Source organism: Rhinatrema bivittatum, chromosome 11, assembly GCF_901001135.1.
Source record: "Rhinatrema bivittatum chromosome 11, aRhiBiv1.1, whole genome shotgun sequence".
In the NCBI taxonomy this organism is placed as follows: domain Eukaryota; kingdom Metazoa; phylum Chordata; class Amphibia; order Gymnophiona; family Rhinatrematidae; genus Rhinatrema; species Rhinatrema bivittatum.
This window is the reverse complement of record NC_042625.1, coordinates 7,199,884-7,216,022: the sequence shown is the minus strand read 5'-3', so window position 1 is coordinate 7,216,022 and position 16,139 is coordinate 7,199,884. Positions and strand designations below refer to the sequence as shown.

Genomic DNA, 16,139 nt, shown 5'->3' with positions numbered 1-16,139 from the left:
TTGGCAAATTTGTGCCAGCAAGTGAAGATATTACTCAAGTGATGCTGTTGTGACAATGTGCCAGCCTGCCACATCATCCTATAATGTCTGCCAGCTGTATTATTAATACTGGGCAGTGGTGCCCACTTGTGGAGCGCCAGCAGACGTGGGTGCTTTAATGGGCTCTGAGGTCTAGTAGTTTTGACCATCGAACATTGTACGGTTTGAACTGAATCCAGCTTGTTTGGTGATGATTACTGAAAAGTCTGTGTGACACTTTTTTTTTTTTTTTTTTCCCCCCCCCTAGTTCAGCAAGTGCTCAGAGAACCAGATGACTCCATCCGTGGATGAAAAAGGATCTGGTATGAGCAGACTTTTTTTTTTTTTTTCCCTCCTTCAACAATTCCTTGGCTTCTTTCTGCCAAATATACTATTGTGAACTTCCTCCCAGCAGTGCCCCAGTCACTGCCAACCTGAACTTCAGCAATGGGAGCTTGCTTACAGCAGTGCCGTCGCTCTTCCCCGGTGCTCAGGTGCTGCTGTTGGAGTGATCTCATTCTGCCTCCAGAGTCTCCAACTTTGGACATGTTTTCAGTGGCAGGGCAGAAAGGAAGGGGAGAGGTGGATAGCGTATTTGGGAGATCTGTATTGGCAGAGCATAACTTCTTTGGCACACAGAGGTCTTGTCACTTAGTGCAACCCTTGCAGAAATGAAAACAAACAGAACCAGATTGTCACATTGGCACAGCTGCCCTGCGAGTATTTAAGGAACAACCCAATAAAATAAGAACGGAAAGAAGATGTGCTCTTTTATGGTCAGTAGTAAAAAAGCAAGTGGTGGGATGAGGCTCTCTTCTGATTTATGTCCCCGTCTGAAGGGTTTTACGCTTCCCTGGGGATTGGGGGAAGGAGGCGTGCACCTTGCTGCGCCAGGTTTGTGATCTGTCTCTGAAGCCTGATAGCAGCGGGCTCTGGCCCCCTCTCATAGTTCCATGGAGACGGGAGGAAGCTGCTAGCAACCTGTTTAGGAATCGCTGACAGTTAGTTTATGTTTCCTTCTGCTGGTAGGGTGGTTTCCCACTGCCGAGCCATGAAAGGGAAGAATCTGTTTGTACAACGTTCCCAAGGTCCCAAGCAGCCAGGAGCTGCAGGCTTCTACATATTTTACCCCAATAAGGAAAGGAGATCTGTATCACTTTATCTCAATACTCTTATACAGGATCTTATCTCCTCTTTCTCCTGCTTATTTACTTCCTATCTTGGTCTTCTTTAAAAACCTAATGCAGGTTTTTTTTTTATTGTATTTCAAAACAAGGGAGTTTTGTTGGGAGTAAAATCTTTTTGAAAGGAAACCTGGCAAAACTTGCACTAGTGTAAGACTCCAGGAGGGAGGTGACTGGCAGTAGCATAGGGCTAGGAGTCCTTACCCAGCAGAAAAGAGCCCTACCCCATCCTTACCTCTGATCTGCTGTGTGTGTGTGTGTGTGTGCTTTAAAGGGGCACCGCTCCAGAAGGGACTCAGCCCCTGGCCACGGAGGGTGCTAGCTTGCTATTGGCATGTAATCCGGCCCTGGGGCTGTGTGTATGCGTGCAGGTCTATGCTTTGGATAGTGTGTGGGATCTCCTGACTGTGAGTCCTTACCTAGCAGGACAGAGCCTGACTCTGTGCTTTCCTCGGATCTGCTGTCTGTCTGTGCCTGGGGTCAGGGGTACAGGTCTGTGAGTTCTGAGCTGTCTTAAAAGTTTTGCTGGGTTTGGTATTGTGTCACTGAGGAAATACAAATTTCCAGTGCCGCCTCCGTCCTGATGTCAGCAGTACATCTTCCTGTATAACTTTCTTTTAGCATCAGCAAGTAATCTGCTCTTCTCCAGAGTCCAGGCTTAGTTATTTAAGAGCTGGGACTTAAATGGGCAGTGGTAGGTCAACTTGCCATTTAAACTTAACATCATAGGCTGCCAGGAAGGACCTATTGGCCCACCTAGTCTGTGCATTTGCCCTGCCTTCTGTGTCCCCGCAGGCTCTACTTGGTCTGCAGTCATCTCCCTCCCTTATGTTTGCTTTCTCTCACTGATTTGGTTACCACCACCTAAGCAGGTGTTTTGTCTGCTTGGAAATGAAAAAAAATAGAATCATTTTTTGTTTGTTTAAATATTCATGTGAGTTTATTTTGTGCATTTTGTTGAGTCTACTCACTGTTTGGCAATTTTTTTGTTTTTGGGAGGCTGACCAAGGCATTCACTCCTTCCTCATTTAAGCAGTATTTCCTAATGTTTCCTCTATATCTTCATCTTTTTATCATCATATTATAACCACTTGCCTTTCAACTTTTCTATTTTATTGTAAATAGAAAGAGAATGACTGCAGAATCTGTTTGTTTTTCAATATTGCAGACCCCACCTGATTTCCAGTTTTGCATTTTCTAATCTGTGCTCATGCTTTTTGAAATCTAGTGCTGTTTACTGGGAGACTGGTCCATACATCCATCTCCTTTGCTTTGAAGAAATGTTTCCAGGCTCATACCATGGCCCCTTGTGGAACTTCATTTCCACTTAAAAATGCCTGCCTCTTGTGCGTTATTTATATCTTATCTGGCTATTTCTGTCCTAGAAACATGAATGGCCCATCCTGCCTTCCCCTCCGACAATTAATTTAGCTTTATAATTCTCATCACTTTCTTAGAGATCCCCTGTATAAATCTCATGCTTTCTTGAATTCTAATATTGTTTGTCTCCACCACTTCCACTGGGAGGAAGTCATATCCCCCTGCCTTCCTCTCTTCTAGTATAGATATGCTTAGGTTCTTTTCTCCTCTCCTCTTTGGGATACAGGTTCTTCACCATTTTGATGGCTCTCTGGAATCCCTCTACTCTGTATTCTTGCAGAGGTGAACCCTCCAGGATTGGAAACTATATTCTCATCAGGGTTTCACCAGTGACTTGTACAGAAGCATGATCACGTTTTTGGTTTTTTTTTCCTGCTAGTAATATCCCTCTATGCACCCTAGCATATCTCTGACTCTTTCATCTGCCTTGTTGCACTATTTGGCAACCAAGAGAGTATCAGAAACATAACATAGAAACATAGAAATGACGGCAGAAAAAGACCAATCGGCCCATCTAGTCTGCCTAGCAAGCTTCAACTCTTATTTTCCCATACTTATCTGTTTCACCAATCACCAACTTCAGGGCTCTAGCTGGTAACTGTTTGATTCAAATTTCCTGTCATCTCCTGTCATTGATGCAGAGAGTAATGTTGGAATTGCATCAAAGGTGAGCATAAGGTTTATGGTTAAGGGTTGTAACCGCCGCATTAAGCAAGCTACCCCGATGCTTGTTCACCCAGACTGCACAGATCGATGCCTTGTTGGATGATGTCTGAATGCAACTCCTGTTTTCCTCACTTCCCCCTACCGTTGAAGCAGATAGCAACGCTGTATATGCTTTCAAAGTGATGTATCAGGCTTAATTGGTTTAGGGTATAACCGCCGTAATAAGCAGCTACCCCCACGATTGTTTACCCAGATTGTGAAGTTCAGTCCTTATTGGTTGTTGACTGAATGTAAATCCTGTTTTCTACTTTTTTCCCCCTGCCGTAGAAGCAGAGAGCAACTCTGAGTATGCATTCAAGTGATGTATCAGGCTTAATTGGTTTAGGGTAGTAAATGCTGTAATAAGCAAGCTACCCCCACGTTTATTTATTTACCCAGATTGTGAAGTTATTTATTTATTTATTTATTTATTTTTAGTTTTTATAAACCGACGTTCCTGTATAAAATACATATCACACCGGTGTACAGTGAAGTAAAAAACTGTCGCCACGTGGGCGGCTTACATTATAACAAATAACAATTAACATTTAAGTTCAGTCCTTTTTGGTTGTTATCTGAATGCAAATCCTCTTTTCCACATTTCCCTTTGCCGTTGACGCAGAGAGCAATGTTGGGGTTGCATTAACTGTGCAAGGGATTTTTTTTGAGTAAGGGTAGTAATCACCAGGTAGTAAAGATTCCAGCAAGCCACCCGCATGGCTCTACTCTTCATTCCCATCCTCTAGCCTTTATCCCATGCCGCTTTGAAATCTTTCACAGTTTTAGTCTTCACCACTTCCTCCGGAAGGGCATTCCAGGCATCCACCAGCCTCTCCATGAAGAAATAATTCATGACATTGGTTCTGAGTCTTCCTCCCTGGAGCTTCAAATCGTGACCCCTAGTTCTATTGATTTTTTTCCATTGTAAAAGGTTTGATGTTGACCATGAATCATTAAAACCTTTCAAATATCTGAAAGTCTGTATCATATCTCCTCTGCTACTCCTTTCCTCCAGGGTGTACATATTTAGATTCTTCAGTCTCTCCTCATAAGTCATTTGAAGACCATCCACCTTTTTGGTCACCCTTCTCTGGACCGCCTCGAACCTGTTTCTGTCCCTTCGGAGATACGGTCTCCAGAACTGAACACAGTACTCCAGGTGAGGCCTCACCAAGGCCCTGTACAAGGGGATCATCACTTCCTTTCTCTTACTAGATATTCCTCTCTCTATGCAGCCCAACATTCTTCTGGCTTTAGCTATCACCTTGTCACATTGTTTCGCTGACTTCAGATCGTTAGACACTATCACCCCATGGTCTCTCTCCTGCTCCTGCACATCAGGTTTTATCATTTCTAGTAGCTAGCTGATTCTTTGAATCATTGCTTGCAGCCTTGGATTCCTGCACCCCCAAATGCATGATTTTGGCAACTAAGAGGTAAATATTTAAAGCTGGCCATTTAAGTAACTTGGCAGGATATAAACTTAAATGACATGGCTATGTCGCTGAATATACGCATATATATTCTCATATAGTCGCATAAGTTATAACTGGTTAAGTTAGACCTGCTCTATGGCAGTCTAACCTAGCTGGTTAACTTATGCAGCTAAGACTGAATATCGCCTCTTAGCTGCATAAGTTATCTCTCCAGCCTGATCCACCCACTGTCCGCCCACAACATGCAGCTAAAAAGTTAGCTGCATAAGTGACTTTTGCAGCTAAGTGACTTATGCGGCTAAGTGGCACTGTGGAACATAGGAGCATATTCGGTGACCTACCACTTAGCCACATAAGTTATACGTATGCAGCTAAATAGCACTGAACATGTTTGAATATTGACTTCTAGGACTTTAAGACAAAAAAATGTAAATTCCTGGCCACTACTTAAGCTTGTTTAGATCATTGCTTCACTTTTCTGCTCCAACTGGTCTTAGTATCACATGCCAGAACCTATACCTTTTCAGCTAGTCCTTCTGCAATCTCGCTTATGAAAATACTGAAGGAAATTCCTGAATGGAGTGAACTGCATTTACCACTGTCCTCTGTTATCCATCACTTAACCAGTTTCTAACCCAAATGTATCCCCTTAGGACCCATACGTAGACTGCTCAGCTTATTTATGAACCTTCCTTATAGGACAGTATCAAAAGGCTTATGAAATCAAAGTATACCAGATCCAGCACTCACCCCCTAGAAGGACTAGGGGGCACTCCATGAAGTTAGCATGTGGCACATTTAAGACTAATTGGAAAAAAATTATTTTTCACTCAACGCACAATTAAGCTCTGGAATTTGTTGCCAGAGGATGCGGTTAGTGCAGTTAATGTAGTTGGGTTAAAAAAAGGATTGGATAAGTTCTTGGAGGAGAAGTCCATTAACTGCTATTAATCAAGTTTACTTAGGGAATAGCCACTGCTATTAATTGCATCAGTAGCATGGGATCTTCTTAGTGTTTGGGTAATTGCCAGGTTCTTATGGCCTGGTTTGGCCTCTGTTGGATACAGGATGCTGGGCTGGATGGACCCTTGGTCTGACCCAGCATGGCAATTTCTTATGTTCTTATGTTCTCTGAATTTTCTCAAATATGTTTGACACCACCTCTTTTTGATAGAACCTTGAATTGTGTAATTTTCTGGATTAAAATTACTCTGTTTTGTATAGTAGTATTTCCATTAACTTCCCATTTCTCAGGTTCCCATCCTAAACTCCAGGGCTGACCCTGGGTCGAGTTACATCTGTTATGACAACAATATCTAAATTTGCCTCTGACGTCAGAGCAGGCCTGGTGCGACAGGGTGTGCACATCATGCATTTGCATAGGGCAGCACACCTGGGGGAGGGGGGGGTGGTGGCATCAGCAGGAGAGGCCATGGGGCCGCCAGCGGAGTTCAACTTGCTGGCAGCCAAAAACAAGAAAAGTTCGCGGAGAGGTGGACCACTGGCGGAGTTTAACCCAAAAATGAGGAAAGGCCGCTGCAGTTCCTCTTTTAGTTGCACGCATGCTCTCAGAGCTTTCTGGCTCCTGCCCTCCCTCCCCCTCCTTCACAGACAGGCCGGTGTGGCCGAAGGAAAGAATAGCCCACAGGGCCATGGTGGAGCTCATCCCATCATGGCCCGAAAAGGGAGAAGGCTGACGGGGCTGTGGTGGAGCTCACCCCACCATGGCACAAAGTGAAAAGGAGGCCATACCACCATGGCCTGGAGAAAGGAAGCCATGTGTCTGTGTGAGAACCTGTGTGCATGTGTCTGTCAGAGCTTGTGTGTGTGTGTGCCTGTGTCAGAGCTTGTGTTCATGTGTCTGTATGTGTGAGAACCTGTGTGCATGTGTGCGTGCCTGTGAGAGCCTGTGTGTCACATATGTTCTGACAGGCATGTTCTCACACACATAATGTGTCTGTGAGAGAGAGAGAGCAAGTGTGTATGAGAGCATAGGCATGTTTATAAGACATGGAGTGTGTGAGAGAATAAATACGTGTGTGTGTTTGTGTGTGTATGTGAAGATAAAGTTTGTGTGGCCCTGCCTCCTCCAATCCATGGCAATCTCAGGGTGACTGGAAATTCAAAAGATCCCAGGTATGGAGAGCAGAAGATTTTTTTGATCCTTAGTTTAATTATTGGGTGTACTTTGATGTTTCTACTGTTTTGAAATATTTTGTTTTTTGGGGGAAATATTAGAACATATTTTAATATTGGATTTTTTTTTATTCATCAGGTGTTTTGAAATATTTTATTGGTGCTTGGGACATTTTGGATATTCTATTTCATTGGTTTGAAATATTTATTCTTTTTAGGACTATGATTTTACTATTATGATTGATTTCTTGATTTTATTATTTAGTGTTTTATGAAGATGGTAATGTTTCTGGTTTTCCATTGTTGCTCTGCATATAGAGGTTGGCTTGTTGTGGGTTCCAGTTCAGTTTATACTCTCTGGTCTCTTTATTCTGTATTTGGTCAGGGTCTGTCTGTGTTCTCCATGTATGACTGAGGTGAGGTATTTTATCTGTAGTGATCTATAGCAGTCTGATTTGTTCTGTTTTCCTAATAGGAAATGTATTGGTGTTCTAGGGCCTGGTGTAATATGTTTAGTAGGTAAGGTTGTTACTGTTTGAGTGCTGGCAGTTAGGGTTGTTTAGGTATGGGAGGTTTCCCATATTGTAATGGTAATTCTGTTTATTCCTGGCTTTTTGAGAGCCAAGCCCACACCCAGCACACATTACAAAAACTGTAAATCCATAGGAGTTCCAAGGGGCTTGTGCAGAGTTTTCCAGTTGGCACCATAGCAGTGCATGTAAATATAATCTGCATGTTGTAAGTGATAGCTTTGCCTCAGAAGACTGTGCTCTTGAATATTTTTTCATGTATAATTGAACTGTGGGTGTGCTAGGCTGTAAGGTTTGCTTAGGTCCCTAATAACCTTCCCTTGACCAGGGGTTATGTTTGGAGGGGGGTGTCCAATTTAAAAAAAAATGGCTTGCTGGAGAGAGCTGCTGTTTTTTTTTTTATGTACGTGGGACAGAGACTGAATGATGCAGAGGCGGAAGGGGGGGGGGACAGCACAGTAATTGTTCACACAGGGCAGCAAAAAAGCTAGCAGCGGCCCTGCATCAGAGCTCCAGGCCTGGCATTTCATTACCTAGACTGAGCATTTCTGCACAGAGCCTTCCAAATATTGCTCTGTGCTCTCTTGATCCTCATTTATCATTCTTTCAGGTGCTTTTCACAATTTTCCTCATTTATGTGTTGAGGGAGGCAGCCAGCTTCCATCCACCACCTCCTTCACCTAGTTTAATCTCTTGCCAATGAAGAATCTGATCTGTTCACCCTCTCTGCCCGATGCAGACTATAGAAACGTTTATTCCTCCAAATTCCCATTCACCCACTCTTTAGTCTTGCATTGAAGTTCCTGGTGCAGTCCAGGCTATCTCCCCTTGGCATTCAGAGAATACCTCAGAAAAGATCACTCATCTGTGCTTAAGACCCATTCCAGGTTTTCTGAGCTCCTTTTGTATTGCACACTGATTTTGTTCCTAGCCAAGGCTTTTGATCTCTCAAGATCTTTCTCCCTTTAGCTCTAGCAATCTGAAGGAGATGCTTTGTGTTCCTTCTAACTGTCGGGCTGATACAGTAAAAACGCGGGAGAGCGGGCAAACGCCCGCTCTTCCAGCGCGCGCACAGGCCACTCTCCTGTGCGCGCAATTCAGTATTTTAATTTATTTTAATTAGGGCCGGCGGTAAAAAGAGGCGCTAGGGACACTAGTGCGTCCCTAGCGCCTCTTTTTTTGACAGGAGCGGCAGCTGTCAGCGGGTTTGACAGCCGACGCTCAATTTTGTTGGCGTCTGTTCTCGAGCCTGCTGACAGCCACGGGTTCGGAAACCGGACGCCGGCAAAATTGAGCGTCCGGTTTGCGAGCCGCGGGCCTATTTCTAAATTATTAATTTTTTTTTTTTACTTTTTTTTAACTTTCGGGACCTCTGACTTAATATTGTCATGATATTAAGTCATGATATTAAGTCAGAAATTAGCACCTACCTTTGGGTAGGCGCTAATTTCTGAAAGTAAAATGTGCGGCTTTGCTGCACATTTTACTTTCTGTATCGCGCGGGAATAACTAATAGGGCCATCAACATGCATTTGCATGTTGCGGGCGCTATTAGGTTCGGGGGGGTTGGACGCACATTTTGGATGCGCTATTACCGCTTACTGAATAAGGAGTAAAGCTAGTGCGTCCAAAACGCGCGTCCAATCGCGGGGTAACAGTGTGCTCCGCCGGAGCGCACTGTACTGTATTGGCCCGTGTGAAACTCAGTAGGCACTTAACGTCCTCCTTCATTCCTGCCTTCAAATGTATTCTTCTGACAATGGAATCTCCCAACAGAAGGACTTTCCTCTTCTAGGATCGTCTGGCGTTATTCTAATGTCTTTTCACAGGGGCCTCCACCTTCCACTTTCTCTGGGGTTTTGAGATCCAGATACTAAATTTTACAATATTCTTGCTTTCACTACTTTGACCAGTCTTCCGAGTTTTTTTTCAAGCCATCTGTTCTACCATCTCCATCTTTTCTTCATCTCCTTTCCCTCTTCCTCACTTGCCTGCTGAATTTATTTATTTATTTTTTCTAACCATCCACAGTCAATGCAGAAACTGTAGATGTGTGTGGTCTTGCAGCATACATCCCTCAGGGCAGGAAATCCCTGTGCAGGCTTTGTATTTGCAGCAAAGCAGACTCCGTCTCACTGGTCTTTTTTAATCCACGGGCTTGGTCGACCTAGATTTTCAAAGGGAAACTCCAAGGGGACCTGCAATTCCCAAGCAGGTTTAAAGAGAAGGCTAAACCTGGACTCTGATTTTCTCTGGATCCTTCTAGCTGAGCCCTCACATAGCTAGTCCAAGGGAGCCTACTATGATGGATTGGGTTACATATTTCTGCATGAGCATGTTGCACAGCAGAGAAGGTAGGACTGGACTAGAGGACGTGTGAGATCCAGAGCAATTTAGAGTACAAAATGACATTTTGATGAGGTAATTAAACCAAAAAGCTTTCCAGTCTTGTTTGGGTTGGTTGGTATTCTTTGTATCCTGTGATGGCACATGCGTGTGGGTTTATTTACTTTTAGCTTGTGTGCCAGTGCCCTAACATGCCAAGCAGGCCTTAATTAACCCATGCCACCCCTCACATCACCTGGATGGCTGACAGAGGTCCCTGCATGTTTTTTCTCTAAGGTATAAGACTGCATTTACCTTCAGCACAAGTCTGGTTGCTATAAAATATTTGCCTTTTACATGTGAAAGCAATACTTGAGCCTGTTTTTCCTGCTGCTTGCATGTCTTGAAAGCCTCACCGCTGGCATCACTCTCTGCTTCTTTAATGCTTTGGTTGGCAGAGATCACCTGCAATATACGAAGGACAACCAGCTTTTGCCACGCCACCCACCTTGCTGGAAGGCACTGCATTCATACGCCTTCATCTCTGCTGCCTTCTCTGCCCGGCTCTCACACTCCCAGGAAGCCAAATGGTAATATTACTTTCATTAATCCATCAGCCACTCTGTAATTATCACTATCTCCAGCTTTCTAAGGTTTCTTTCAATGACTTAATATCGCTGTTCATTTAGTTATACTGCACACCGCATCCTAGAATCTGGACCATGGCCACATTGACACCCTAAAATTTGAGGTATACCATTTGATATTGATATCTAGACAATTGCAGCCCAAACATTATAGTAATTCTGTGGTTGTATCCCCAAACCTGCACCAGTGTTGCAGTTGCTTCCCACTCCTAACTCTGTAGGTTCCTCCACCTCAAACTTATTGAATTTCCTGAACATGCCCAGATCAGTCCAGAGAAGTGGGTTGTGTATCCCTACCAGCAGGTGGAGTCAGAGAGCAAAGAACTTTGGGCACTGCCATATATAGAAGAGTGCCAACTGCAGTCCCTCAGTATTTCTCTGACCCCAGCAGGTGGTAGAGATGCACTCCTGCAGTCAGAGTTAGTTTTTAATCAGTGTGTTTTGTTTTTTGTTAGATGGTGATTTTTTTTTCTTTTTCTGACAGCGCTTCCTGAAATGTTAGGCACCTTTGTGGGCCATCCTTCAGTGGAAGCCGGGCATCCGGGGGGGTTGGACACTCCTGCCTAGGTTTCGGCCGCTGGGGCTTGGTAGGTGAAGGCCGGGGGCTCCTAGCTTTTTTTTTTTCCCCACCGAAGCCACTTCATCTACTCCCTCGACTTTCCCTGCATGAGGCTCCATAAAGTTTAAAAAAAAAAAAAAAAAGTCTAGAGGCTGCATTTCTTTTTCTGAAGGTAAGGAGTTGGGGCAGGGAGGGCCTCAGTGGCTGTTCAGGGAGTTGGTCGGCGTTTCCCCTCAGCTCCCGGGGCTCCGGGTTGCCTCTGAGGGAAGAGGGTAAGCTGTACGACAAGGCCCGTTTGCCGGCGCGTTTCGTCGCGTTTGCAGGCTCAGCTGTTTTTAATTAGGCCTGCTGGCTTGATTTTCTCGCGTCTCCGGCGGCGCGCGCTTTTTTCACGGCAATGGCCATTTCTTCTTGAACTTCCGCTGCGTGGCTGCGTGGTTTTTTCCATGGGCCCCCCGCACTAAATCGGCGGCCTGCTGCGCATGTGGGGCGTGCGGTCAGGCGCTCGATTCGGCTAATCTTTGTTCCGCCTGCTCCTCCGGGATGGAAGGCTCGTCGGGACCATCTGCCCTCTCCTCCAGAGGGGGGGAGAGGGGGTTCATCGCACCGAGAATCGCATGAGGAGGATTCTCCTCCTGTTTTAGTCCCTGTGGGACAGGAGCTTGATTTGGGGGCTGGCAATTCGCCTCCAGACGATTCCCTGCAGGGGAATGGGGTCCCGGAGGATTTTCCCCCAGAATTCATTCTTCTGATGCACCAAGCCTTCCTGGCCAGGAAGCATTTGGCGCTTAGAAGACCCGGACAGTCTCTTGACCGGACAGAACCTCTGCAGTGACCTGTGGATCAGCCTCGTCCGAGGAATGACATCCCCCGAGGGTCACAGGATCCAGTTCTGGGGTCAAGGTCACCTTTAGCCCCAGATGCTACATGGGTGCAGATCCAGATCTAATTCCTGATACGGGCGACGTTGATATGGACGACCTGGATGGTGATGATATCCCGCCTGCTGAGGGAGATGATCCCAGCGTGGTTCGCCTTTTTAAAACGGGAAGAACTGCGGCCCCTTATTCCTCAGGTTTTGGATGTTTTGGGCCTGAAGGTTTCTCGGGAAGAATCCGATAATGAAGGTGTTAATCCAGTCCTCGATGGAATTCGAGGTCCCACATCTTCCTTCCCATTGCCTAAGAAGGTCCGCAAACTGGTAACCTGTGAGTGGGACGCTCCAGATTCCAGGCTGAAGGTGGGCAGGGCTATGGCATAGCTTTATCCCCTGTCGCCTGATGTTTGAGATCTTCTGAAGATTCCGAAAGTGGATGCGGCTGTTTTGGCGGTCACTAAGAAAACCACTATCCCGGTAGCTGGAGCTGCCGCTTTAAAGGATATGCAGGACTGCAAACTGGAGATCCAGTTAAAGCGTGTTTTCGAAGTGGCTGCTTTGGGCCTTAGAGCGGCAGTTTGCACTAGCCTTATGCAGAAGGCGTGCCTCTGCATGGTTTTAGGAGACTGCTTCCAGTTCTGGGTCAGGTGGGGCTGGTGTGTTGCAGTCCGCCCGGTTGGAAGCGGGTGTCGCATATGTTGCTGATGCGCTTTACGATCTGGTGTGGACCTCTGCTCGGAGTATGGTATCCGTGGTAGCGGCACAGCGACTCCTGTGGCTGAGGAATTGGGTGTTGGATTTGTCCTCAAAGTCTCAACTTTGTAATCTACCCTTTAAAGGCAAGCTTCTGTTCGGGGAAGATCTTGATCAGCTGCTTAAGCTGCTCGGGGAATCCAAGGGCAATAAGTTACCAGAAGATAGGAGATCATCTAAGAAGGTTTTTCCCCCTCAGTCTCGCTTTCGGGATTTTCACCGTTTTCGATCCGACAGATATTCTGCGCCTTCTGGTCCTAAGCAGAAGGGTTATTCCGAACAGGTTATTGCAAGCGAGACGCCCAGCCACCTCTATAGCCTATGTTAGAACCTGGAAACTGTTTGAATCATGGTGCCATCAGCGTTTTTGCGATCCCTTAGCTGTGGACGTCCCTCAGGTCCTGGAGTTTCTACAAAAGGGGCTCGCTAAGGGTTTAGCGTTTAATTCCCTTCGTGTTCAGGTGGCGGCTCTGGGTGCTTTGATTGGAAAGTTTAACGGCTGTTTGCTGGCCGTGCACCCAGATATTGCTCGGTTTCTCAAGGGTGTTAAACATTTGCGGCCTCCCGTTCGTTCTGTGTGTCCTGATTGGAGTTTGAACCTAGTGCTTCTTGTACTTTGTGGTCCTCCTTTCGAGCCTATCCGAAGAGCTTCGCTGAAGGATCTGACGCTGAAAACGGTCTTTTTAGTGGCCATTTGCTTGGCACGTCGGATTTCAGAGTTACAGGCATTGTCGTGTTATGACCCCTTTCTTCAGATCTATGACGATAGGGTGTCATTGCGCACAGTTCCGTCCTTCGTTCCTAAGGTGGTATCGTCCTTTCACGTCAATCAGACTGTGGAGCTTCCGGGGTTTCCTCAGTGGTCTCGGGAGTTCTCTCAGGGCAGGGATCTTCATCTTTTGGATGTACCACGCATTTTATTGAGGTACCTGGAAGTTACCAATGATTTTCGATGTTCCGATCATTTGTTCATTCTATTTGGTGGTCCTAAGAAGGGGGACAAAAGCTTCTAAGGCATCCATCTCTTGTTGGATTAAAGAGGCCATTTGTTCGTCATACATAGCCCGCAGACGCCAAGTGTCTTTGGGTCTCAGAGCTCATTCTACCAGGGCCCAGGCTACTTCCTGGGCAGAATGTCAGTTGCTGTCACCTCAGGAAATCTGTAGGGTGGCTGTGTGGTCCTTGCTTCACACTTTCACTAAGCATTATTGATTGGACGTTACGGCTTCTGATGAATCGTCCTTCGATGAGTGTCCTGCGTGTGGGTCTTTCAGGTTCCCGCCCAGTGTAGGGTACATCCCACTGCTCTGGACTGATCTGGGTATGTTCAGGAAATGAAAATTGGTTCTTACCTGCTAATTTTTGTTCCTGTAATACCACAGATCAGTCCAGAGGCCCACCCCTTTTCTTTCAGTTACCGAAAGACTGTCTTGCTAGACTTTGCTAGGTTTCTTTCTTTTTTCACGATGCTCCTTTTGCAGATAAATTTGATGGAGCAGTTCTTTGAAGTTTGTTCAGTTTATGTGTTCATGGGGCAAAATGGTAGTTAGTTTTAATTGGTTTCTACCCTTTGTTCCTTAGTTCTATTTGCATGTGTTCCTTAGTTCTGTTTGCATGGGCTTGGGTACAGGTCAATACTGAGGGACGGCAGTTGGCACTCTTCTATATATGGCAGTGCCCAAAGTACTTTGCTCTCTGACTCCACCTGCTGGTAGGGATACACAACCCACTTTTCTGGACTGATCTGTGGTATTACAGGAACGAAAATTAGGTAAGAACCAATTTTCATTTCCTGAAATTGCAGAAGTTTAAGGGACAATTGTAGAGGGGGAAGAACAAAGGCTGACAATTTCCCCGAAAATAATAAGCCTGGCTCTCGAGGCTGTTTCCTTTATTATGGTTCCTGTGAAGAAATCAGACTGCAATTCTGTCCCATTTGTTGCCACCGCTTTAATTAAGCCATGCATTGCCAAACCTTTTTCGTACAGCTCCCAGTCGGGGGTAGCAGAAGGCCTGCCACGGGGCAGCGTGCAGGTTTATCAGATGACTGAGCAGGAAGACGTTTCTAAACCTTTACATGCAAAGATCTCTTTAGAAATGAAGTCTTCAAACCCCAGAGGAGGGGAGGAGAGCGTAATTATCTAGAACCACTGCTTCAGCTCTCCGTTTTTAAGATTGCATGTGAATGAAGATTTTCAGGGCTGAGTTTGCTGCTGGGTTGTAGGAATTGTATACAACGGTTTTAAATTAATTCACAATGTGAATGAGCAACTTGTTGGTTTGAAGCACTTAGGGCCCATTAGCTCTCCCTCTGAAGCCAACGAGTGGGAAATTTATACAAAAATATGGAATGAGCAGCCCCCCTCTCTAGGCAAAATGCCAGCACCATCAGCTGAGGTGTAAATAACAGGGAAAACCGCTTGACAGGGACGCAGCCTGGGAAAGAGTTAAGTGGAAAGAGCCATTTCTGAACTTTCTCTCACCCTTTCACACTCCCCCCCTCCTCCCCATCTTTCTTTTTTTCTGTAGTTGCTTACAGTACCAACGATCAAGTGACTCTCCCTCCGTTCCAGAGAGCCAGCTCTGTCCGTGATCGAGTTAAGAAATTCACGGAGGAGTCTCCAAGCACAAACGTTAAGTTTGGGACCGGCTTCTCGAACCAGAAAGCAGAGAATGGAGGGAGAGGTGCTCGCATTCTGCAGCAGCAACAGCAGCTTCTGCTTTCATCCAGCCCTGCGGCCAAAAGCTTGGCAGCCCCGACTTCTCAGAGAAGTGCACAGACTTCTGAAAACTTCATTCAGAAAAGACAGGAAAGCAACGCAAGTGCTGCAAAAGGAGGACTCGCACGAGGGGTGCTGGGAAATTCTATTCAGCGAGGAGCAAAGGTAGGCCAGGGATCATTTCTACACCAAACTGATGGTGCCTCAAAAGACGATGTGAGGAGCTTCCAAGCTGGGTCTTCCACTCCAGACTCTCACCATAGTCTCAGCACTGGAGAACCGAAATACTCCTCCCAGGAGCAAATTGCTAAGATTACCAAAGTCCATCATGAGGGCGCCGATAAACAGGAGGATGGTTTCAGTGGGAGGAGCCATGTCAGCCAATTGGAGAGCAATCCGCTGACATCACAGAGGAGGCACATTGAAAACAGTGAGAGAAGCTGTAAAGCACCAGAGGAGCCCAGCACCCAGCCCTCTGGCTCTCTGCGCTGCGACCCCTCTGAATGCCGGGAATCCATCAACGCAGGGTCAGGGGAGGACAGTGCAACCAGAACCAGTGAGAAAAACCCAAGGGAGAATCCGAATCAAGAAGACATGAAAACAGTCTTCACCATTGAGATTAAAGATGGACGAAACCAGCCCAGCAGCAGCAGCAGAATCATTGGCACACCAAGCAGTCAGAGAGCAGGTGAGTCCTCATTCACAATGCTATTGCAAAGGGAGGGTTAAATGTTTCTCCTCCTGGAACTGGTCAGTGAAGATCTTTGAGTCCCAGTATTATTATATATATATATGTGTGTATATGTATCTGTCTCTGTATATCGCTGGCTGAACTTTGCATACAGAACATGTACACACATATTATGCCG

General features: G+C 45.8%; 1 protein-coding gene across 4 annotated transcripts in view; it reads left to right on the top strand.

Moving 5' to 3' along the window:
- Nucleotides 1-16,139, top strand: part of SMTN (smoothelin) — a 235,359-nt gene that overhangs the window by 136,585 nt on the left and 82,635 nt on the right. For 2 of the 4 annotated variants that reach the window (XM_029619021.1, XM_029619022.1), the window contains exons 8-10: nucleotides 287-341; nucleotides 10,173-10,304; nucleotides 15,080-15,958. In XM_029619021.1, coding sequence (XP_029474881.1) covers nucleotides 287-341; nucleotides 10,173-10,304; nucleotides 15,080-15,958 — 1,066 coding nt within the window. The remainder of the gene's footprint in view (nucleotides 1-286; nucleotides 342-10,172; nucleotides 10,305-15,079; nucleotides 15,959-16,139) is intronic. The other 2 variants (XM_029619023.1, XM_029619024.1) reach the window with 2 other exon arrangements.